Source organism: Dendrobates tinctorius, unplaced genomic scaffold (assembly GCF_039654945.1).
Source record: "Dendrobates tinctorius isolate UK_male_01 unplaced genomic scaffold, ASM3965494v1 ptg000159l, whole genome shotgun sequence".
Lineage (NCBI taxonomy): Eukaryota > Metazoa > Chordata > Amphibia > Anura > Dendrobatidae > Dendrobates > Dendrobates tinctorius.
This window is the reverse complement of record NW_027361826.1, coordinates 3,388,960-3,413,516: the sequence shown is the minus strand read 5'-3', so window position 1 is coordinate 3,413,516 and position 24,557 is coordinate 3,388,960. Positions and strand designations below refer to the sequence as shown.

At 45.0% G+C, this 24,557-nt stretch overlaps 1 protein-coding gene across 3 annotated transcripts in view; it reads right to left on the bottom strand.

Annotated features, from left to right (window-relative positions):
- Positions 1 to 24,557, bottom strand: part of LOC141052268 (extracellular serine/threonine protein kinase FAM20C-like) — a 127,999-nt gene that overhangs the window by 82,902 nt on the left and 20,540 nt on the right. For all 3 annotated transcript variants that reach the window (XR_012220771.1, XM_073549449.1, XM_073549448.1), the window contains 4 exons: positions 17,440 to 17,612; positions 6,589 to 6,667; positions 5,847 to 5,939; positions 3,316 to 3,431 (listed from right to left, as the gene is read on the bottom strand). Coding sequence is in view for 2 of the 3 variants with exons in the window: in XM_073549449.1 (XP_073405550.1) it covers positions 3,316 to 3,431; positions 5,847 to 5,939; positions 6,589 to 6,667; positions 17,440 to 17,612 (461 nt within the window). In the remaining variant the exon portion in view is untranslated. The remainder of the gene's footprint in view (positions 1 to 3,315; positions 3,432 to 5,846; positions 5,940 to 6,588; positions 6,668 to 17,439; positions 17,613 to 24,557) is intronic.

Sequence of the window (24,557 nt, the reverse complement as noted above, 5' to 3'; positions counted from 1 at the left end):
ATATGTATGATGGGTATATGGGCATGGGACTATGAGATGAAGGATGTGTGATGGGTATATGGGCACTCGACTATGGGGTGGTGAATATGTATGATGGGTATATGGGCATGGGACTATGGGATGGAGGATGTGTGATGGGTATATGGGCATGGGACTATGGGATGGAGGATGTGTGATGGGTATATGGGCACTCGCATATGGGATGGAGGATATGTATGATGGGTATATGGGCACGGGCCCAGGGGCGCATCTAGGGGGGGCAGCCGGGGCAGTTGCCCCTGGCGCAGCCGGCAGGGGTCGCAGTCCGGGCCGCCTAATGCAGCGGTCCGCAGTGTCCTCCCTGGCAGCTGCGTTCTGCCGCCCCCCCGGCCTGAGAGTCAGCGGTTCTCTGTGTCAGCTGTCAGCTGACGCAGAGAAGGTGTGCGTGCCGGCTCCCAGGGAACAATTGTACTGGCGTCTGTATAGACGCGAGTACAATTGCAGCTCTGACCGCTGGGCCAGAGCGACGTCAGCAGCGTGACATGTCATGTGATCACACTGCTGACGTCACTCCCCTGTGCCAAGAGCGAACGCTCAGCGCTGGTGGTAAGTGTGCTCCAATGTGGAGCTGAAGAAACCACCGAAGATGGGAGACGAGGTGGTGTTAATGTGTGGCGATGGGGGTTAATGAGTGGGGGGGTTAATGAGTGGGGATGGGGTTAATGTGTAGTGTGGTTAATGAGTGGCGATGAGGTTAATGTGTGTGGGGGTTAAAGAGTGGGGATGGGGTTAATGTGTAGTGGGGTTAATGAGTGGGGATGGGGGTTAATGTGTGGAGGCTTAAAGACTGGGGATGGGATTAATGTGTAGTGGGGTTAATGAGTGGGGATGGGGGTTAATGTGTGGGGGGTTAAAGAGTGGGGATGGGGTTAATGTGTAGTGGGGTTGAGTGGGGGGTTAATGAGTGGGGATGGGGTTAATGTCTGGGGGGGTTAAAGAGTGGGGATGGGGTTAATGTGTAGTGGGGTTAATGAGTGGGGATGGGGGTTAGTGTGTGTGGGGTTAATGAGTGGGGATAGGGGTTAATGTGTGGGGGGTTAATGTGTGGGGGGTTAATGAGTGGGGATGGGGGTTAATGTGTGGCGGGTTAATGAGTGGGGGTGGGGGTTATTGAGTGGGGGGTTAATGAGTGGGGATGGGGGTTAATGAGTGGAGATGGGGGTTAATGAATGGGGATGGGGGTTATTGAGTGGGGATCGAATTAATGTGTGGAGGGTTAATGAGTGGGGATGGAATTAATGTGTGGGGGTTAATGAGTGGGGATGGGGGTTAATGTGCGGGGGGATTTGGAGTGGGAGGTACATAATGTGTTGGGGGATTTGGGAGTAGGGACGGGGAGTTAATGAGTGGGTATGGAATTGAGTGGGGATGGGGGTTATTGCATGGGGGGGATTTGGAGTGGGGGTACATAATGTGTGGGGGGGATTTGGAGTGGGGGTACATAATGTGTGGGGGGATTTGGGAGTGGGGATGGGGGTTATTTAATGTGTGCGGGATTTGGAGTGGGGATGGGGGTTAATGAGTGGGGATGGGGTTAATGTGTGGGGGATTTGGAGTGGGGGGTACATAATGTGTGTGGGGGATTTGGGAGTGGGGATGGGGGTTATTTAATGTGTGGGTGATTTGGAGTGGGGATAGGGGGTTATTTAATGTGTGTGAGGGATTTGGAGTGTGGATGGGGGTTATTTAATGTGTGTGAGGGATTTGGAGTGTGGATGGAGGGGTATTTAATGTGTGTGGGGAGATTTGGAGTGGGGATGGGGGATTTAATGTGTGTGGGGAGATTTGAGGACACAGAGTATGTATGAGGAAACAGTATGGGGGTTGGGTGCAGACAGTATGGGAAGCGAACGGGTTAATGTATGTGGACACAGTATGGGGAGTCGGGTATGTGTGAGCAGACAGTATAGAGAATGAGGGGGTAAATATATGATGAGACAGTATGTTGAACAGAGGGATGTTAGAGGAGGGAGGGGAATAGTGTGAAGTGACTGTATATTACAGATATTTTCATTTAGGAGCATTATAATGACACTTCTATCTTTAAGGGCATCGTGTGGAGATTTGCTGCAGAAGACCGGAGAAGATGGAAGTCTGCAGAGACGGCTGGTGATGAGAAAACTCATCATGTGGCCTGGACAAGAAGAAGAAAAGGAGAACGACTCCAGAGACGACATCATCTATAAGGTACTTGGATGTAAATGTTATTTGTGCTACTGACTAATTCTCATGTTTTTATTTGTTAGGAACATTAAAGGGGTTGTCCAGGTTTGTACGGAGTATGCAGACATTCTATGTGACTGCAGACTTCTGAATTCTTACAGTGCTCACTGAACGCTGTCAGGATTCTCTCGTGCCGGTAATTTACATACATGCGGTCACATGCTGACTAGACTTGTGTTGTGGCCTCACTCAATGAAAATGAACGGAGTGATGCCGGGCACGTCTAGTCGGAATGTGGCCAGAAGTATATAAATCACATACTTGTGCTGACATGACTGTACATCGGCAAGGGAGAATCCTAAATGTGTGCAGTGCATTCGTTGTGAGAATTCAGAAGCTGCAATGTCAGGATTCAGCTCTGCAGGTTCCAGTAGTCATCACACGGACACTTCACTCATATGCGATTTTCATACTTGACACCGAGCTTCTCTTCCTGGTTTCAGTTTTTTACTGGACATTGAGAGCATTAGGGAGAGCAGCTCGTGGTTACATGGCTAAGTGTGCAAGTCGCATATGTACTTGGTGTGTGGGGGGGGGGGGCCGAACCAAATTCTTGCCCCGGGTACCAGAAAGCCTAGATATGCCTCTGCACGGGCCTATGGGATGGTGGATATGTATGATGGGTATATAGGCACGGGACTATGGGATGGAGGATAATTATAATTTGCTATAACTAACCACAGTTAGTTACTATGCCCGCGCAGCGCCGGGCTCTTCAGCTAGTATATCTATAAAGAGAAAAATCAGACAAACTGAACATTTGGAAGTGGTCTCTTAATTTCTGCCAGAGCTGTATATGTATATATATATATATATATATATATATTATATATATACATATATACGCATACACACACACACACAATAATACACACAAAGAATTAGTTCTTATGAAACGATAACGCACCTTTACCAATTAAAATTCCAGTCCCCATGTATCTGTGAATTTTCTTAGGAAAGTTTTCAGAGTACATAGAAACCCAAAGTAAAGGTCATTAAACAACTGCGAGTACGACATATTCACATATCGATGTTGGTTAATTTCAAACCTACCTGGAGAAATGTAAAAGGTTTTGAAAAGCTTTTTGTCAGTGGTGATGTCTCTGACTTCCTTTGTGATATTTATTAAACGCCCAACAACAGGTGGAATTCGGCGAAAATCCAGGATCCTTTAATGAAAAAGATCAGCTGTATAAGCACATCCAGGCCAATGTAGAAAAAAAACATTTATTGTGTTATAGTCACCGTAAATACATGGATAAGAAAGCAAACAGATTTGAGTTTTTTGATTCCTATCTGAAGGCTATCTATTTATATAATTGTCTTGTAATGTTTTCATTTCCTGTTCTGTCCAGATGTCACTGTATCCCAGAATTCCAAGCGGAAGAAGTTCACTGACCACCATATTGGGACACCCAAGTGATGGGTGTCTCAATATGGAAACTGCTGCTGGTACCAAATTATTGCGCGGTACCACCAGCGGAACACCGTCACACCACACACACACACTCTGTATGCCGTACGCACCACACACACACAAACTCACACACACACTCTCACACAATCCCACACTCACACACACACAGCCTCGTGTGCGATACAACGTTGAACTGCGCCTGCGCGAATTCCGTGCAGGTGCAGTGAATCATTCGGCTGATCCCGGTGGCAGATGCATGACGTGTCTACAGGAAGAGGAAGCCGGTCACATTAAGGCTGCGTGCACACGCTGCGGATTCCGCTGCGTTTCCGCAGCGGTTTTGGCCGCTGCGGACCCGCAGCAGTTTTAGCTGCGGTGTACAGTACCATTCAAATGAATGGGAAAAAAAAAACGCTGTGCCAACGCTGCGGAAAAAACCGCACGGATTTGCTGCGGTTTTGAATCCGCAGAAAGAATTGCATGTCAATTCTTTCTGCGGAAACCGCTGCGGGTTCCTATCTCCACCATTGTGGAGATAGTGAATCCGCAGGACCAAACCGCAGGCAAAACCGCAGATAATCCGCAGGTCTTTGGACCTGCGGATTATCTGCGGTTTTTGCAAAATCCGTGCGGATTAATCCGCAGCGGATTCCGCAGCGTGTGCACGTACCCTAAAGGGGTTTTCCCACGAACGAAAGTTCATTTTAAAAATTGTCTGTGTCTAACCGTGTATGGAGCATATCACATCTCCTGGGCAGGGGAGGAAGCAAAAAACAATACTGACATTGCAGCAGGGGATCACAGAGGATTCGTTTTGTGAGGTCAAATATTTCACTGACTGTTTTTAAACAATATTTTACCTCACAAAATGTATCCTCTGCGATCTCCTGCTGTAATGTCAGTATTCTCTTTAGCTTCCTCCCCTGCCCAAGAGCTGTGGTATGCTCTGTTCACGGTCAGACACAGGGGTGAGAGAGACAGAGCACAGGGGGGAGACAGCTCAAACGGGACAGGACATGAGGGGAGAACACAGAACAGGAAGGAGAGAGACAGCAGACAAAGGGGATAGCATATGGGGTAGACAGGTCAAAGAAGAGAGCACAGACGGGAGAAGTCAGCACATGGGGAAAGAAAGAGTGGATAGGTGGGTGAGTACATGGGGGGAGAGATTCTCAACGCTGCAAAGCCTGCCCCCATCATGACATTACTGCCCTCCCGATGCGGTAGCATCGGGCCTCCATCTAGTTCAATATAAATGCCTTTGACAAGAATTCTCAAGAACAATCATGTTCGTACATAGAAATCATGGGGTCCCGTAGCAGATGTCCTAATTGGGCTCCACCTCACCCCTGCCATGCAAAAAATCAATTCAGTGCGGTCACAGGAGAGCATATCTCAAAATTTTGCAGCTCTTCCAAAGTAATTTTGCTCCACCCTTAGTGTTCACTCAGGGCTTCACCCTTAGTGTTCCCACACACTAAAATACCCATTTCATGTCATCCAGCATGTGGTCTGAAGCTCTACACATCTCAGCACAGCGGGTGAGTTGTAGTGATGGCATCGTGCCCACTATGCTAACACGTCAGACGCACAGGGAGAATAATAGAGGAGGGAGCTAATGGCTCCCTGTTCCATCATTGCTTTCTACTGTATCAGCTTCCAGGAAACAGATACAGTTGAAAGTATGAAGTCGAGAAGGGGGTTAGTGCCGGACCTGGGACAGCGCCCACTTCCCCCGAATCTTATGTCCCATAGTGGCTGCTTGGTCTGGCGCTATTAGCAGTACACCACTGGAACTACGTTACATTTTTAAATAGAATCTATCACCAACAAGTGGCTGCCATTTTTATTCAATAAATAGGTGGCAACCCCAGATTTGTGATTTTATTAAATATAACTTAGGGTCAAAAGTTCTCCAAATCCCCACTCCCATCATTCAAAAGAACCCAATTTTCTACCAAAGTAAAGTTTGAATTTCCAAGTTGTGGGATCCTGCCTGGTATGAAGCATTGCATCCCGCCACCCTCCATGTCCGCTTTTGCTGTAAGAGAGATCTTGCTCTTTGCACTAATCCAGCATTGCTGAGTATTCTACTGAGCTGCTACTGCTGTAATGAGATCACATTATATCATAGTATTATATATTATTTCTCTGGTCTGATGTTTACCTGTCCAAGTGGAACGCTGCTATTTCTGCATTGTGCCTCTCAAAATCTGAGAAGTAAAAGAAATCTGGGGGAGTCTCTTGGTCACGATCCTGTCTGCAAAATAAAAGTAAAATTAAACTTAATATGTAGGGCATGTAAATCCGTATAGAAAGCAGAAATAAATGGCTCCTATGCAAAGTTTTAGAAACTTTGCTGCTGCAACTAAGGCTGGTTTTACACTTACCGCATTTTTTGCGGTCCGTTATTGCGGCCCGTATCGCCGCATTTTTTGTGTTGTACCGCAATAACGGGCCGCAAAAATTGTTTGTGGATCACCATTTTACTATGGCAATAGTATTTGAGAAAAGAAACGCGTTCCGCAAAATCGGAAGTGACGGCGCTCCGCAAAAACAAACTTCTGTTTGCTTTTGCGGCCCCATTGATTTAAATGGAGGCCGTGTCCGTGAGCCGTGAAAAATATCGAGCAAGGTCCTTGCGGCCATACAGCACATGGCGCACCATTGAATTTTTGTAGGCCGATTTTGCGGCCCCATAGATAGCTTTTGGGGCCGCAAAATCGACCAACAAAGATACAGTAAGTGTAAAACCAGCCTTAAGCAGAGGAACTTAGGATGGATCTTGTGGATTTCAAAAATTTCTCTATTAGGCTTCTTCACTCGACAGTGTAAAGATAGGACAACTCTTAATAAAAATCTTCATATAATCATCAAATTACTATGAGGTCTCTTTGATTAATACTCACTTCATGGGTTTGAACAGAGCATTCCCGTAATTTGGGAAAGTCATCAGAAGTTTAAGTTGTGTTCCTCCAGGTTTCTGAACTACAAAAAATAGCAATAGTAGTCATAAAAGCTTGGAAAGATTTTTTAACAACATGGACCAGAGGAAGCGAAGGAAAGCGTTGTCTCAGGAGATTAGAAAGAAAATTATAGACAAACATGTTAAAGGTAAAACTTATAAGACCATCTCCAAGCAGCTTGAAATTAATCAGAATTTTAAGCTCCATGGGACTGTAACCAACCTCCCTGAACGTGGCCGCAGGAGGAAAACTGATGACAAATCAAAGAGCAGGATAATGCGAATGGTAGCAAAGAGCCCAGAAAAAACTTCTAAACAGATTAAAGGTGAACTTCAAGCTCAAGGAACATCAGTGTCAGATCGCACCATCTGTCGTTGTATGAGCCAAAGTGGACTTCATGGGAGACAACCAAGGAGGACACCATTGTTGAAAAAAATCAAAAAAGCCAGACTGGAATTTGTCAAACTACATGTTGACAAGCCACAAAGCTTCTGGGAGAATGTCTTATGGACAGATGAGACAAAAATAACACTGTCCCTACAGTGAAACATGGAGGAGGCTCTATTATGTTCTGGGGCTGCTTTGGTGCATCTTACACAGGGTGTCTAGAATCTGTGTAGGGTACAATGAAATCTCAAGACTATCAAGGGATTCTAGAGAAAAATGTTCTGCCCAGTGTCAGAAAGCTAGGTCTCAGTTGCAGGTCATGGGTCTTTCAACAGGATAATGACCCAAAACACACAGCTAAAAACACCCAAGAATGGCTAAGAGAAAAACTTTGGACTATTCTGAAGTGGCCTTCTGTGAGGGATTTCACAGGGGAAGGGGGGTCATTGACTTCGCTCACCTCGGGGGGAGGGGAAAGAAGCACCAGCAGGGATCAGCTCTCTGGCACCACCACTTGCTCCAGGTCAGTCAGGGAACTGCACCGAGGGCAAATTGTCGCCGGAAAGGGTTTCCTTATAGGTACGAGTTAGTGAGGCGCTCCCAGTGAGGGGGGATAGATATCACCAGTCCAGGCTGGGGATATATATTTAAACCTCCCGGCCATCACTGCCAGAGTTCCTCACTAAAACAATACAGTATTCTGCCACCAGTTCCTTGTTTGATATAAGCCCTGTCGCACAACAGGCTTATATCCGGTCAGAATCCAACCCGGGTAGCATACAATTGATCAACCCAGTGTGCGGACATGGGGGATTCATGAACTTAGATAAAAGAGCAGCCCAAGATTAATTTTATATTTAATCACCGAAAAAGGCACACTAGAAATATACAGGTATATATTTACAAGAACAATATACAGGTATACAGACAGAAGTGAAGTACAAGGATAGGGTATAGATAGGTTGCAATTATCGTGTTATGTAGCATTTGACCATAGGGAGGCGCTGATGGATCACAGGTCCAAATCTTAGTTACAGGCTTTCCTGGCTGCAACATGCTAACGTATCTTCCTACCATTAGAAAACTAAGTCCAAAATGAGGGTCTGCCTTATATCTCCTAGGCTGTTCCCTCCCACATTCTGCTGCCACCCCTGGGCTGGGCTACCTCCCTCTTGGTGCTAAGTGCTAGTTGCTGGAGCTTTAAATAGCTTGTTCCTTGGAGTTAATCAAAGAAAAACAATGCATTGCCTTTTATGGCCTGGGGGGAACGCAAGGGTGGGGGCACATTCCGGGAGTGGACGGAGATGTCATATAATCCAAAATGAATTCTACATTGTCCCTCACACCTTTTATGAGCCCTGACCTAAATTCTATTGCGCATCTTTGGAAAGAGCTGAAACATGCCGTCTGGAAAAGGCAACCTTCAAACACGAGACAACTGGAGTAGTTTGGTCTTGAGGAGTGGGCCAAAATACCTGTCAAAAGGTGTAGAAGTCTCATTGACAGTTAGAGGAATTGTTTGATTGCCAAAGTGATTGCCTCAAAAGGTTGTGCAACAAAATATTAAGTTAAGGGTACTATCATTCATTTCTGTTCAGGCCTATTTCATGAGTTTTATTTTTTAAATTCTGTGGAAGCATGTTTGAAAAGCAATGTCTGACTTTCATTTGTTCATTATTATCATAGATTTTTGATTCATTATTACTTTTGTCAGATTCAAGTTATTTCTGTGACCATTGTGGATTTTTCTGTCATTAAACGAGGGGTACCAACAATTATGACCACGTGTGTATATAAACGCAAAGCACATCCATAAAGAATATCAGTCAAAAATGTACCATAGAGGTAGCCAATATGACTTTATATACAGTTGCTTGCAAAAAATATTCACCCCTGGCTTATTACTTATTTTGTTACATTACAACCTGTGTTTAAATATTTTTGTTATCCGATTTGTGTGTGATGCATCAGCACTAAATAGTGTAAGTTGGTGAAGTGAAATGAGAAAAATATAGACTTGGATTAATTTATGCGATCAAATAACTAAAAACTAGCTTGGCCTGTGCAAAATTTTCGCACATTGGTCTTTGGGGGCGCAGGCAATTTCAGAAAAAGCAAGCTGGTCAAATGTAAATATATTTCGTGAGATGATGAACACAGACAGGTATTTATATATGTAGATTGGTAATACAATAAATTAGTTTGATAAGTCTTCCAAAAAATGTCTTCCAGTTGAGGTGCCACCTGCATGTCATTAAGTCTTTCTGCAGGTTTATGAAAATGAATGTTTAAACTGTATTTAGTGATAAGGCCCCGTTACACACAACGATGTCCCAGTGATCCCACCATTGATCCAACATGGATGGGATCGCTGGGACATAGACAGACTCACCAGGGATCAGGACCAGCGAGCAAGCTAGTATCTAGGGTAAACAGCGGGTATCCAAGAGCCGCACGGCTCTTAGTTACCCGCTGTTTACCCTAGATACCAGCGTGCAGCGTCGCTGATTGTTGGTCTTCCGCTGCCACACCAGCGATGCGTGCTGGCCAGCGGGAGACCAACGATCAAAATATGGCCCAGGACGATCCTGTGTAGGGAAAGTGACCTGACGGACGGACAGACTGGTCAGATTTAAAAAGGGAAAACAGCTAGGAAAGTGTAGGTGACGTGCAGTACCTTGAACTGACATTAGAGGGCAGGGAGGAGTGTGAGCATAGGACTTGACATCAGCTTAGGGCTAAGAAACCGTTGGTCATGGGGGCGGAGCTATAGGGAACCGGGAAAGTTATAAATTTGACAGGAGGGTTCCAGAAACTTCCAGTCCCCAGGGGGAGCTCAAGTGACGAGGAGACTGTGACAGTTGCCACACAGTGAGGAAAACCCAACAAGGGGGACTGAGGAGAAAGGAAGTCAGGGGGGTGGTCCTGACACGAAGTACTGCAGTACAGACGAGGCCCCGGGGAAACACATACCGAGTTGAAGATGATACCTGACCAGAAAAATTACTGTTGATGTACGGGCCTAAGGCGGCCACAGTGACCGAGCTGACAGGAACATCGTTAAGCAGAAAGGGACGGTACATGTATTTACGTCCCTGGTGATAAGTACGGTGTGGGTGTAACGGGGCCTGGACACGGAGGGCCGTTAAGAGAATTGGCGGTGTATTGTGAGGGCCATCAGTCGGACGGCGGGAAATAAACTTGGACCTGTTGCACCCGAAATCTTGCCTCCAGCTTGTGTCTGTACGTCTCTGTGCGGTATCCAGAGGTACCACCCCCCAGCCCGGCCCACTGACCCTACACCTGCACAATCAGCGATACCCGGCGGAGGGGCTGTTCGCTGATGGAGATCACACACAGCGAGATCACTGGAGAGATCGCTGATGCGTCACAGAATCAGCGTTCTCGCTGTGTGCGACTGGGCCCATAGAATCGTGGATGTGTGGCTATTTTCTTGCTGAAGGGAGTAAGTTTACCTTTTAAATGGTGTATCATTTGTGTATGTGGGTGCAGTATGAACGGAGATACAAAGTAATCACCGAAAAACAGTGTTTAGAAATAATAGAATAGATTGACATATGCATATATATTCACCCCTTTATTATGAAGCTCCTAAAAATTTGTGGTGCAAGCAATTCCCTTCATAAATCACATGCTTAGTGACAGGATGTCCCCCTGTGTGCAATCTAAGTGTCACATGACTGTCAGTATATAAACTTTACCTTTTCTGACAGGCCACAGAGACTGCAACACCATTAACAAGAGGCGCCACTAACCAAACACCATTAACAAGAGGCACCACTAACCAAACACCATTAACAAGAGGCACCACTAACCAAACCACACCATGAAGACCAAGGAGATCTCCAAACAAGTCAGGGACAAAGTTTTTGAAAAGTATAAGTCGGGGGTTAGGTTATAAAAAATATCCCAATCTCTGATGATCCCCCAGAGCACCATCAAATGCATCAAATGGGAACAACATGGCACCACAACAAACCTGCCAGGAGAGGGACACCCACCAAAACTCTCAGCCCCAGCAAGGAGGGCATTAACCAGAGAGGCAGCACAGAGACCAAAGGTAAACCTGAAGGAGCTGCAGCGTTCCCAAGCAGAGACTGGAGTATCTGTCCATATGACCACAATAAGCCGTACACTCCATAGGATCTAGAATGCTATGTGGTAATAGCAGGTACGCAGGATGCAGTGACAAAACACAAGACAGAAATGACTTTAAACGTTAACTTTTATAGATAAATGCCGTTAGGGCTATTGTTATGCAACCAACAGAATAACAGTAGTTGTCCTCGCAGTGAGCCAATACACATAAGCAAGGATTGGGAGAACACAACTAATCCGGCAAAGACTGGTCACTATATGGCCGCGGAATGGCCGACTACGGGTCCTTAGTCACTATGTATCACTTATCCGTCCTGACGTCCCTCGGCGTTCTGTTCCACGGTGTGTCTGCGTCGCAGCCACTGGGCCCAGCTGCTGAAGATCTGGCGTAGTCTTCGGGCATTCCGACACCAAGGAGGAGTAGGGGCACAACAGGCCTGCGGAGAGAATTCAGCTCACCCAGCAGGGAAAGGCAGAAATCCAGAAAAACAAGGCAAAACAAAACCAAAACACAAATGCAAAAAGTAGAGCAGAAAACTTAGCTTTTGAGGAGCAGGAATCAGACTGGTCTCCTAGAATCCCTCAGAGTAATCACCCACAAGGCAGAAGGGCGTCGGCTGCCTTATATCCAGTCAGCAATCCCAGTCACCCAGTCATCATCATCATTCTGCTCAGGTGCTTTGTAATCAGCCTCACTAACTTCCTTCACCAGAAGAGGGAGTTCATCAGACCTCAATGGTGAAGGGGAAAATGAACTCTCAACAATTTAGTGAGAATGAGTCTGCGTCTTTGCCTCCTCATAGGAGTTATGACTGTGCAATTGAACTGAGCCCGGGGTGTAAATTTCCCAAGGGTCGGCTCTTCAATTTATCTGTACCCGAGCACGAGGCTATGCGATCCTATATTAAGGAGGCGTTGGAGAAGGGTCATATTAGACCATCCTCTTCACCCTTAGGTGCTGGGTTTTTTTTCGTGGCCAAAAAGGATGGTTCATTAAGGCCTTGTATTGATTATCGTGCCCTCAACAAAAATACTATTAAATATCAGTATCCGTTACCCCTGATTTCGGATCTATTCTCCAGAGTTAAAGGTGCTTGCTGGTTTACCAAGCTTGACCTCAGGGGGGCGTATAATCTTATCCGCATTAAGCATGGGGATGAATGGAAGACGGCGTTTAATACTCCAGAGGGACATTTTGAGTACCTGGTGATGCCTTTTGGTCTCACTAATGCCCCTTCTGTCTTCCAGTGCTTCATGAACGATATTTTCCGAGACTTTGTGGATAAATTTTTGATTATCTGGATGATATTTTGATCTTCTCCAAGGATTGGGATTCTCATGTGGAACATGTTCGGACGGTGTTCCGGATCTTGAGGGAGAATTCCCTGTATGTCAAAGGATCGAAGTGCCTTTTTGGGGTACAGAGGATTTCTTTTTTGGGATTTATTTTGTCTCCGTCAACTATTGAAATGGACCCGGCCAAGGTACAGGCCATTTATGATTGGGTTCAGCCCACTTCTTTGAAGGCCCTCCAGAAGTTTTTGGGTTTTGCCAATTTTTAGCGGAAATTTATAGCAAAATTTTCTAGTATTGCCAAGCCATTGACTGATCTGACTAAGAAGGGCGCTGATGTGTTGAATTGGTCTCCGGAGGCTGTTTCTTCCTTTCAGGAGCTGAAGCAAAGATTCACTTCTGCCCCGGTTTTGCGGCAACCTGATGTCTCACTCCCGTTCCAGGTAGAGGTGGATGCTTCTGAGATTGGTGCAGGAGCTGTTTTGTCCCAAAAGGATCCTGTAACATCTAAAATGAATCCCTGTGCTTTCTTTTCCCGAAAGTTCACTCCATCTGAACGTAACTATGATGTGGGGAATCGGGAACTGTTAGCCATGAAATGGGCATTTGAGGAGTGGAGACATTGGTTGGAGGGAGCTAAACATCAAGTTGTGGTCCTCACTGACCACAAGAATTTGATTTAACTGGAGTCGGCCAAACGCTTGAACTCTAGACAGGCTAGGTGGGCCTTGTTTTTTACACGTTTTGATTTTGTGGTCTCTTTTCTTCCTGGCACTAAGAATGTCAAGGCTGACGCTCTCTCTAGGAGCTTCTTTGCTGATTCTCCTGTGGTGACCAAGCCTGCTACCATCTTAGGCGAAGGGGTAGTTCTTTCTGCCATCTCGCCCGATTTGAGACGTGCTCTGGAAGAGTTCCAGGAGGACAAACCTGAGCGTTGTCCCAGTGGGAAGTTGTATGTTCCTGACCAGTGGAAGAAGAGAGGGATGTCTGAAGTTCATTGCTCTGCATTGGCTGGTCATCCAGGTATTTTTGGTACTAGAGATCTGGTGAGTCGGTCTTTTTGGTGGCCCGCCTTGTCTCGTGATGTCAGGAATTTTGTGCAGTCCTGTGGGACTTGCTCCCGGTCTAAACCTTGTTCTCGCTCTAGTGGGTTGTTGATGCCTTTGCCGGTCCCCAGGAGGCCATGGACCCATATTTCAATGGATTTCATCTCTGATATGCCTGTCTCTCAGAGAATGACTGTTACTTGGGTGATTTGTGATAGGTTCTCTAAGATGGCTCATCTTGTACCACTCCCTAAGTTGCCATCTTCCTCTGAGTTGGTGCCCCTGTTTTTGCAACAGGTGGTTCACTTGCACGGGATTCTTGAGAACATTGTATCTGACAGAGGAGTTCAGTTTGTATCTAGATTTTGGAGGACTTTCTGTTCCAAGCTGGGAATTCAGTTGTCCTTCTCCTCTGCTTTTCACCCTCAGACCAATGGGCAGACGGAGAGAACAAACCAGACCTTGGAGTCGTATTTGAGATGTTTTATTTCCGCTGATCAGGAAGATTGGGTTTCATTTTTGCCCTTGGCCGAATTTGCTTTAAATAATAGAGCTAGTTCTGCCACTTTGATGTCACCTTTTTTTTGTAACTTTGGGTTTCATCCTCGATTTTCTTCAGGGCAGGTGGAGCCTTCTGCCTGCCCAGGTGTTGACACTGTGGTGGAGAGAATGCACCAGATCTGGGACCAAGTGGTGGATAAGTTATCTCTCTCCCAGGAAAAGGCCCAGCGGTTTTCCAACCGACATAGGACCATTGGTCCCCAGTTTAAGGTTGGTGATATGGTTTGGTTATCATCAAAAAATATTGCTATGAAGGTGGCTTCTCCTAAGTTTAAGCCTAGATTTATTGGACCTTACAAGATTTTGGAGATTATTAATCCGGTCTCTTTTCGTTTGGCTCTTCCAGTCACATTTAAAATCCATAATGTGTTTCATAAGTCCTTGTTGAAGAGGTTTGTTGAACCAGTAGTTCCTGGGGTGGCACCTCCGGACCCTGTATTGGTTGAAGGTAACATGGAATATGAGGTAGAGAAGATACTGGATTCCCGTCTGGCTAGACGGAGACTCCAGTATTTGGTTAAGTGGAAGGGTTATGGTCAGGAGGATAATTCCTGGGTCTCTGCTTCTGATATTCATGCCAAAAGATTGGTGCGTGCCTTTCATCGGGCTCACCCTGATCGCCCTGGTGGCATGGATGAGGGTTCGGTGACCCCTCCTCAAGGGGGAGGTACTGTTGTGAGTTCATTATCCCCTTCACCATTGAGGTCTGATGAACTCCCTCTTCTGGTGAAGGAAGGTAGTGAGGCTGATTACCAAGCATCTGGGCAGGATGATGATGACTGGGTGACAGGAATTGCTGACTGGATATAAGGCAGCCAACGCCCTTCTGCCTTGCTGGTGATCTCTCTGAGGGATTCTAGGAGACCAGTCTGATTCCTGCTCCTCAAAAGCTAAGTTTTCTGCTCTGCCTTTTGCATTTGTGTTTTGGTTTTGTTTTTCCTTGTTTTTCTGGATTTCTGCCATTCCCTGCTGGGGTGTGCTGAATTCCTTTTTGCTCAGTCTTCAGAAGATACCTGAGTGCTGATATAGTTTTTTTGAAGCCTAGCGTCTTCAGGGCTTTTTTCCCTATCAGCTGTTGGCTCTTGTTTTGATAGGGTTTTGGCTGATTACAGACAGCAGCTTTTCTATCCTGTCCTATGTAGTTAGCTTGGGCCCCATCTTTTGCTCAGCCTATCTTTCTATCTGTGTGAGTGTTTTTTCATCTTGCTTCACCGTCATTATATGTTGGGGGCTGCCTATTGCTTTGGGGTCTGCTCTGGGGCAGTTTAGATTTCCCTTTCTGTCTTTAGGCCTATGTAGTTCTCCGGCTGTGATCGAGGGGTCTAGGGCACCGTAGGAACCCCCCACGGCTACTGCTAGTTGTTGTTGATAGGTTCAGGGGTCTGTAGTCCGATAGCTGCCAACTTCTCTGGTTTTCTGGACTTAGCTAGTATTTCTGTTTTTGCCTCCTACGGTGACTCATTCATAACACTACCCCTACGCCGTCCTTCCATTCGATGGCCGTGTATAACTCTTGGAGGACATTCATCTACTGGGTGATAGTCTCCCCCTCTCCCTGCATTCGACTGAACAACCGGGTTCTCAACTCTCCCACATCTGTCGGATCCCCATGGGTCTCTTCCAGTATCCGCAAGACCCTAGCAAAGGTGTTGCGGTGTCCGAGGGGCCTCAACATTGCTGAATCCCGGGCCTCCCCTTCTAATGTCATGAGAGCTACCTCGGCTTTCAGGTCAGGGGTCATCTGATGCATTCGGAAGAGGCCTCGCATTCGCTCTGCCCAGCTCCACAGCATGGTGTTGGAGCATGAGAACCTGGACAGGTTGTTTAGCATAGCCCCCAGAGAAATGCTGGACCGGGGTCCCTGGTTGCTTGCTGTGTCTATAGCCCCGCTCTGGCCTGAGGTGCCACTGTCCGCACTTGGAGACTGCATCCTGCCGACTACGCCAAATGTAGTAATAGCAGGTACGCAGGATGCAGTGACAAGATGCGAGACAGAAATGACTTTAAACGTTAACTTTTATAGATAAATGCCGTTAGGGTTATTGATACGCAACCAACAGAATAACAGTAGTTGTCCTCGCAGGGAGCCAATACACATTAGCAAGGATTGGGAGAACACAACTAATCCGGCAAAGACCGGTCACTATATGGCCGCGGAATGGCCGACTACGGGTCCTTAGTCACTATGTATCACTTATCCGTCCTGACGTCCCTCAGCGTTCTGTTCCACGGTGTGTCTGTGTCGCAGCCACTGGGAACAGCCGCTGAAGATCTGGCGTAGTCTTCGGGTGTTCCGACGCCCAGGAGGAGTAGGGGCACAACAGGCCTGCGGAGAGTTCTTTGGCGGGATGTCCCCCAGCGGAGGCAGCGGCATACCGCCTGGGAGTGGGAGAGTGGAGGCCGCAACTCCCTGACAGGGACTGGCAGCGGCGGTGATAAGTGGCGGTTGATAGGCCACAGGCGCAGTCTGAGGCCGCACTGGAGGATCCGCAGCGGCCACAGGCCCAGTCTCTACTACAGACTGGAGTGTGGCGGTGGCAGCTGCGGGCGGCAAAGGAGGAGTCACCACCGTGGTCAGGAGTGAAGCGGCGGTGGCTGCGGGCAGCAGCGAGGAGGCCGCAGCCGCGAGCTGGAGTGAGGCGGCGTCGGCCACGGACAGCTGCGAGTAGGCCGCAGCCGAGAGCTGGAGTGAGGCAGCAGTCTTCTTTTGTCGGTAAGCTCGGTGCCGTCTCCCTGCGGTGCACCAAGAGTCTCCCTCCTGTCGCTGTCCTCCTCTCTGGAAGCTGCTAATGGCTCTCACTCTCTGGCCCTCCCCAAGTCTCCACCTCCTTCTCCCTCGTTCTGCTGACTCACACAGTCTGGCCCTCTCCGTCCCTCTTCTCTGGACTCCTCCCCCAACTGCCCTGTCAGTCTCAGCAGTCCATCCCCTAGCTCTGCTCACTGGAAACAGATACCCCAGGAACCTGGAAGATTGTCCCCTCGGTTCCGGCCCGGGTACTCGGCGGAGGCCTCTCCTCCTACAGCTACAAGTGCCCATATACAAGGGCTCATATATCTGACCAACATGGAAGTGGGGCTCAGGTGAAATTTTGCATGGGCGGCACTGTTAGTGAATGTCTACTCTTGGTGCTTGTTTTGCAGAGTATGGGGAGTGACAGTTCCGTTCAGATATTGCACCATATGAGGAAAGCCTGTCTTCCTCCTCACTACATAGGATTTAAAGCAGCCACATAAACTGCCTCTGTGGTAAACATGGCTTCTCTTAACATTTATCGTCTTTTTACACAATGTCTGATTTCTGCACTTTATCAAATTGTGGCATAAGTAGCCAAATCTAAATCAAGTTATTTTTTTATTTTGCAGTAAAGAACTTTGTCAAAAATTTTACCTGAATTAAGAATACGCTGATTAGACATTTCTTTAAGCAGGATGGGAACCAATGGGTCCTGTCTGGGGTATAATTCATAGCGATTGATTCCGATGTGGAATTTCAACCACGTAGGATAAGTGTCAGCAGCTGTTTCTCCTGTGGGAAGTGCAAACTCTATACCAGCACTGATCCTAAGAAAAATACATTCACCATTACATTTGTTTTCAGTGCCGACACATTCATATTTAGAGACAAATTCACAGAGAAAACATGCAAAAAATATTAGAGATGACTCATCAATTTCCACCACTGAATATTAGACCCTTTTGTTTAAATCGGTTTGTTTCTGAAGCATCCCAATTCAATTCTGCTAATCTCATTAAAATAAATAGAAGACGAACAGAAACTTATTTAAAAAATCGGCAATGTGTAAGCATATCCAAAGACTTTCACACTTGCCTTGGTGTTCAGAAGTTGTTGATCTACCCCGTTACATTTTTTAGAATCACTGAATCTATCTATGTGGTATATAAATATACTGTATATGATATGTATTAGTATTCAATATAGTATTGTAATATAATTTATTGGATAATTATATATAATTTATACATAAAATACTGTATGTACACACGTTTTCAAAATTGTTGGTAGCCCTCGTTTAATGACAGAAAAAGAATGGTCACAGAAATAACTTGAATCTGACAAAAGTAATAATCAAATTATTTGTAATTAACATACTGGCGCTTGTCCACTTGGAGAAGGAAAGGTACGGATAATCCCAGATGCGGCTGGTGATAAACAGGCTCTGTGCCAGTGCCTGCTATATTTCTTTTGACAATCAGAACATTTAATTGCATGCACATCAAGTCCGGCCACTACAGCACCAGTTATATTTACAGCAGGACCCTTAATTGGACTAGGCAAACTCAAGTGAGTGCTAAAAGTCCAGCCTAGTTGCTTGCAATTATATTCACAGGTTAATTCAAACCTAATCCTATATTATTTATCCAGCAGCTTTTTTATATAAACGGATTCCCAAACAGCGTGAAAAATCTCTGACATCGCGAAACATCTCTGACAATGAGATCCTTCTCACACCACTAAGTGAGTATCCGGTAACTAGATTCCTTTATATCTCAGTATAGCGCGGTGATTTTCCTTATTAATAATAAATCAAAAATATATGAAAATGAACAGGTGAAAGTCAGACATTGCTTTTAAACCATGCTTCCACAAAAATTAAAAAAATAAAACTCATGAAATAGGCCAGGACAGAAATGATGGTACCCCTGAAAATAATGTGACAAAAGGGACATGATAAATCACAGTGTGTCCACTAATCAGCATCACATGTGTCTACAATCTTGGAATCAGTGAGTGGGCCTGTATAGAGGGCTACAGATACACACTGTGCTGTTTGGTGACATGGTGTGTATCACACTCAACATGGACCAGAGGAAGCAAAGGAAAGAGTTGTCTCTGGAGATTAGAAAGAAAATGATAGACAAACATGTTAAAGGTAAAAGTTATAAGACCATCTCCAAGCAGCTTGATGTTCCTGTGACTACAGTTGCACATATTATTCAGAAATTTAAGCTCTATGGGACTGTAGCCAACCCCCTGGACGTGGCCGCAGGAGGAAACTTGATAACAAATCAAAGAGAAGGATAATACGAATGGTAACAAAAGAGCCCAGAAAAACTTCTAAACAGATTAAAGGTGAACTTGAAGCTCAAGGAACATCAGTGATCTCACCATCCATCATTGTATGAGCCAAAGTGGACTTCATGGGAGACGACCAAGGAGGATACCATTGTTGGAAAAAAGAAAAAAAAAGCCAGACTGGAATTTGCCAAACTACATGCTGACAAACCACAAAGCTTCTGGGAGGACCTATGGAAAGATGAGACAAAAATGGAACTTTTTGGCAAGGCACATCATTTCTATGTTCACAGATGGAAAAATGAAGCATATCAAGAAAAGAACACTGTCCCTACTGTGAAACATGGAGGAGGCTCTGTTATGTTCTGGGGCTGCTTTGGTGCATCTGGCAAATGGTGTCTAGAATCTGTGCAGGGTACAATGAAATCTCAAGACTATCAAGGGATTCTAGAGAGAAATGTGCTGCCCAGTGTCAGAAAGCTTGGTCTCAGTCGCAGGTCATAGGTCTTGCAACAGAATAATGACCAAAACACACAGCTAAAAACACCCAAGAATGGCTAAGAGGAAAAGATTGGACTATTCTGAAGTGGACTTCTATGAGCCCTGATCTAAATCCTATTGAGCATCTTTGGAAAGAGCTGAAACATGCCATCTGGAAAAGGCAACCTTCAAACATGAGACATCTGGAGCAGTTTGCTCTTGAGGAGTGGGCCAAAATACCTGTTGTGTGGTGGAGAAGTCTCATTGACATTTACAGAAATCATTTGATTGCAGTGATTGCCTCAAAAGGTTGTGCAACAAAATATTAAGTTAAGGGTACCATTATTTCTGTCCAGGCCTATTTCATGAGTTTGAGTTTTATTTTTTATTTTTTTTTTAATTCTGTGGAAGCATGGTTGAAAAGAAATGTCTGACTTTCATTTGTTCATTTTCATACATTTTTGATTTATTATTACTTTTGTCAGATTCAAGTTATTTCTGTCACCATTGTGGGTTTTTCTGTCATGAAACGAGGGGTACCAACAATTTTGACCATGTGTGTATATAAATCTATATCTTATGTATAAAATGATTATAATTATTATTATTAGAATGTCATTTATCAAATGTTTTAGAATAGCACACTCACACTCACCCTCACTTACTCACACACACACACTGAATCACACATTCACAGTCACACTCACACTCACATTCACGTAGCCTCTTGCACGGTACCACCAGCGGAACACCATCACACTGCACCTACACGAATTACACGCAGGCGCAGTGAATCATTCGGCTGATCCCGGCGGCAGATGCGTGACGTGTCTACAGGCCGAGGAAGCAGGTCACTTTAAAGAGGTTTTCCTATGAACAAAAGTTCATTTTAAAAATTGTCTGTGTCTGACCGTGTACGGAGCATACCACATTTCCTGGGCAGGGGAGGAAGCAAAAGACAATACTGACATTACAGTAGGGCATCACAGAGGATTCATTTTGTAAGGTAAAATATTTCACTGACTGTTTTTAAACAATATTTTACCTCATAAAATGTAGCCTCTGCGATCGACTGCTGTAATGTCAGTATTGTTTTTTGCTCCTTCCCCTGCCCAGGAGCTGTGGTATGCTCTATACACGGTGAGACACAGGGGTGAGAGAGACAGAGCACAGGGGGGAGAGAGCTCAAACGGGACAGCACCTGAGGTGAGAACACAGCACAGGAAGGAGAGAGACAGCGGACAAGTGGGATAGCACATGGGATAGACAGGTCAAAGAAGAGAGCACAGATGGGAGAAGTCAGCACATGGGGAAAGAGAGAGTGGATAGGTGGGTGAGCACATGGGGGGCGAGAAATTCTCAATGCTGCAAAGCCTACCCCCATCATGACATTACCGCCCTCCCGATGCGATAGCATCGGGCCTCCATCTAGTGTATATATATATATATATATATATATATATATATATATATATATATATATATACATACACACACATATATATATATATATATTTATATACACACACACACACAGATATAGACCATGGGGAAAAAATGTATTTAGTCAGCCACCAATTGTGCAAGTTCTCTTACTTAAAAAGATGAGAGAGGCCTGTAACTGACATCATAGATGGACCACAACTATGAGAGTCAAAATGAGAAAACAAATCCAGAAATTTACCTTGTCTGATTTGGCAAGCTTTATTTTGCAAATTATGGTGGAAAATAAGTATTTGGTCATTAACAAAAGTTAGTTTCAATATTTTGTTATATATCCTTTGTTGGCAATGACAGAGGTCAAACGTTTTCTGTTAGTCTTCAGAAGGTTGGCACACACTGTTGGTGATATGTTGGCCCATTCCTCCACACAGATCTCCTCTAGAGCAGTGGTGTTTTGGGCCTGTCGCTGGGCAACATGAACTTTCAAATCCCTCCAAAGGTTTTCTATGGGGTTGAGACCTGGAGACTGGCTAAGCCACTCCAGGACCTTCATATGCTTCTTACGAAGCCACTCCTTCGTTGCCCTGGCGGTGTGCTTGGGATCATTAACATGCTGAAAGACCCATCCACGTTTCATCTTCAATGCCCTTGCTGATGGAATGACGTTTGCATTCAAAATTTCACAATATGTGGCCTCGTTCATTCTTTCATGTACATGAATCAGTCATCCTGGTCCCTTTACAGAGAAACAGCCCCAAAGCATGATGTTGCCACCCCCGTGGCTTCATAGCAGGTATGGTGTTCTTTGGATGCAACTCGACATTCTGTTTCCTCCAAATACGACGAGTTTTGTTTATACCAACAGTTCTACTTTGGTTTCATCAGACCATATGACATTCTTCCAATACTCTTCTGGATAATCCAAATACTCTCTAGCAAACTTCAGACGGGCCTGGACATGTACTGGCTTAAACAGGGAGACACGTGTGGCACTGCAGGGTCTGAGTCCCTGGCGGTGTAGTGTGTTACTGATGGTAGCCTTTGTTACGGTGGTCCCTGCTCTATGCAGGTCATTCACTATGTCCACCAGTCTGGTCCTTGGATTTCTGCTCACCATTCTTGTGATGATTTTGACCCTACAGGATGAGATCTTGGGTGGGGCCCCAGATCGAAGGAGATTATGAGTGGTCTTGTATGTCTTCCATTTTCTTGTTATTGCTTATTATTTCATCACACCAAGCTGCTTGCCTATTGCAGATTCAGTGTTCCCAGCCTGGTACAGGGCTACAATTTTTTTCTGGTGTCCTTCAACAGCTCTTTGGTCTTCACCATAGTGGAGTTTGGAGTGTGACTGTTTGAGGTTGTGGACAGGTGTCTTTTATACTGATAACAAGTTCAAACAGGTGCCATTATACAGCTCTGGCAAAAATTAAGAGACCACTGCAAAATATTCAGTTTGTCTGATTTTTTTCTTTATAGGTATATTTTTGAGTAAAAATGTAAATTGCTCTTTTATTCTATAAACTACTGACAACATGTCTTCAAATTTCCAAGCACTAAATTTTGTATTTATTTTCAGAAAATGAGAAGTGGCCAAAATAACAAAAAAATGCAGTGCTTGCAGACCTCAAATAATGCTAAGAAAACAAGTTCATAATAATTTAGAAACAACAATGCTAATGTTTTAACTCAGGAAGAGTTCAGAAATCAATATTTTGTGGAATAACCATGATTTTTAATCATAGCTTTCATGCGTCTTGGCATGTATTCTATCAGTCTTTCACACTGCTTTTGGGTGACTTTATGCCACTCCTGGTACAAAAATTTAAGCAGTTCTTCTTTGTTTGATGGCTTGGGACTATCCATCTTCCTCTTGATTACATTCCAGAGGTTTTCAATGGGGTTCAGGTCTGGAGATTGGGCTGGCCATGACAGGGATTTGATGTGGTGGTCCTTCATCCACACATTGATTGACCTAGCTGTGTGGCATGGCGCAATGTCCTGCTGCAAAAACCAGTCCTCAGAGTTGGGGAACATTGCCTGACCAGAAGGAATCAATTTTTTCCAGGATAAACTATGCAGCTTGATTCATACGCCCTGCGCAAAGATTAACCTGCCCAATTCCAGCCTTGCTGAAGCATCCCCAGATCATCATCAATCCTCCACCAAATTTCACAGTGGGTGCAAGACACTGTGGCTTGTACGGCTCTCCAGGTCTCCGTCTAACCATTAGATGACCAGGTGTTGGGCAAAGCTGAAAATTAGACTCATCAGAGAAGATTACTTTACTCCATTCCTCTATGGTCCAATGCTTATGGTCTTTGACAAACTTCAGCCTTGCTCTCCTTTCTTCTCATTGATGAATGGCTTTTTTCTACCTTTAGATGACTTGATCCCTGCCTCTTGGAGCCTGTTACAAACTGTTCTTGCCGTGCACTTCACCCCAGCTGCCATTTGCCATTCCTTTTGTAGGACACTTGATGTCATCCTGCGGTTGCTGAGTGAAATTCGAATAAGATGTCAGTCATCCCGGTCATTGGAGAGTCATTTTCACCCTCTGCCGGTCTGTAGCTTTGTTGTCCCCAATGTCAGCTGCTTGACTTTGTTGTAATGGATTGCCGTCTTAGAAATTTTAAGGATGGAGGCAACATGATGCTCACTGTATCCCTCTGCTAGTAAAGCCAGATTTGAGCCCTTCTTTTCCTCACTCAAGACATTTCTTTTCAACTCCTTTAGCATGGTTAAAAGTTATTTTTTCATTCCTATTACTTTTGGGATATTACTAGCACTTGTTTTACCATCCAGCTTGTCCTACTGCAAGAGGATTGTGAACACCACAGCAGGGTTTTTTTTTATACTTTCCTTCGTTAAATAAGATTTGGTTCAGGTGATCACCTAATCAATCAGAAGCACATTAAGTAGAATGAGGTGTACTCTGGTTGGAATTCAACTGACACTGGAATGGAATGGCTGTCAGACATGTAGAAAAGCTGATTTTTATAAAACTGCAGTGGTCTCTTAATTTTTGCCAGAGCTGTATGTCTTCTATAGTTACACTCTGCAGTTGTTTTTGTACCTTTCAGGCTAGATGCATGCTAGGCACTTTGCTACAATATGTGGCATTTACGATGAGTGAAGCTTAAACTGTGATGATACTATAGGCCCCCATACACCAACAATTGTGTCTCTTGCCTCATTCTGTCAGGTATACATTTCCATACCATTTTTGTGCTGTATAGGAACACAGAGCAGACTGTGCTTTTCTATACAGCATTTTTCACTGGGTCCCTGTAGCGTCTGGACGACTAGGCTGAGCTTACACACCAGATAACGCACCCAAACACAATGTGCAGTTAGCCAAAGACACATCTAAAGGGTTTAAAACCATGGTGGCAGAATTGATTTCTTTAATGCACTGTCATAAAATGGTGGATCTTACATACATTAAATTAGAAGCTATGTACACACAATAAAAAAAAAAAAATCTGCATAGAAAAATGCCTCTTTCAGTTTCATATCTTCATAAAATCAAAAGACACACAAAAAAA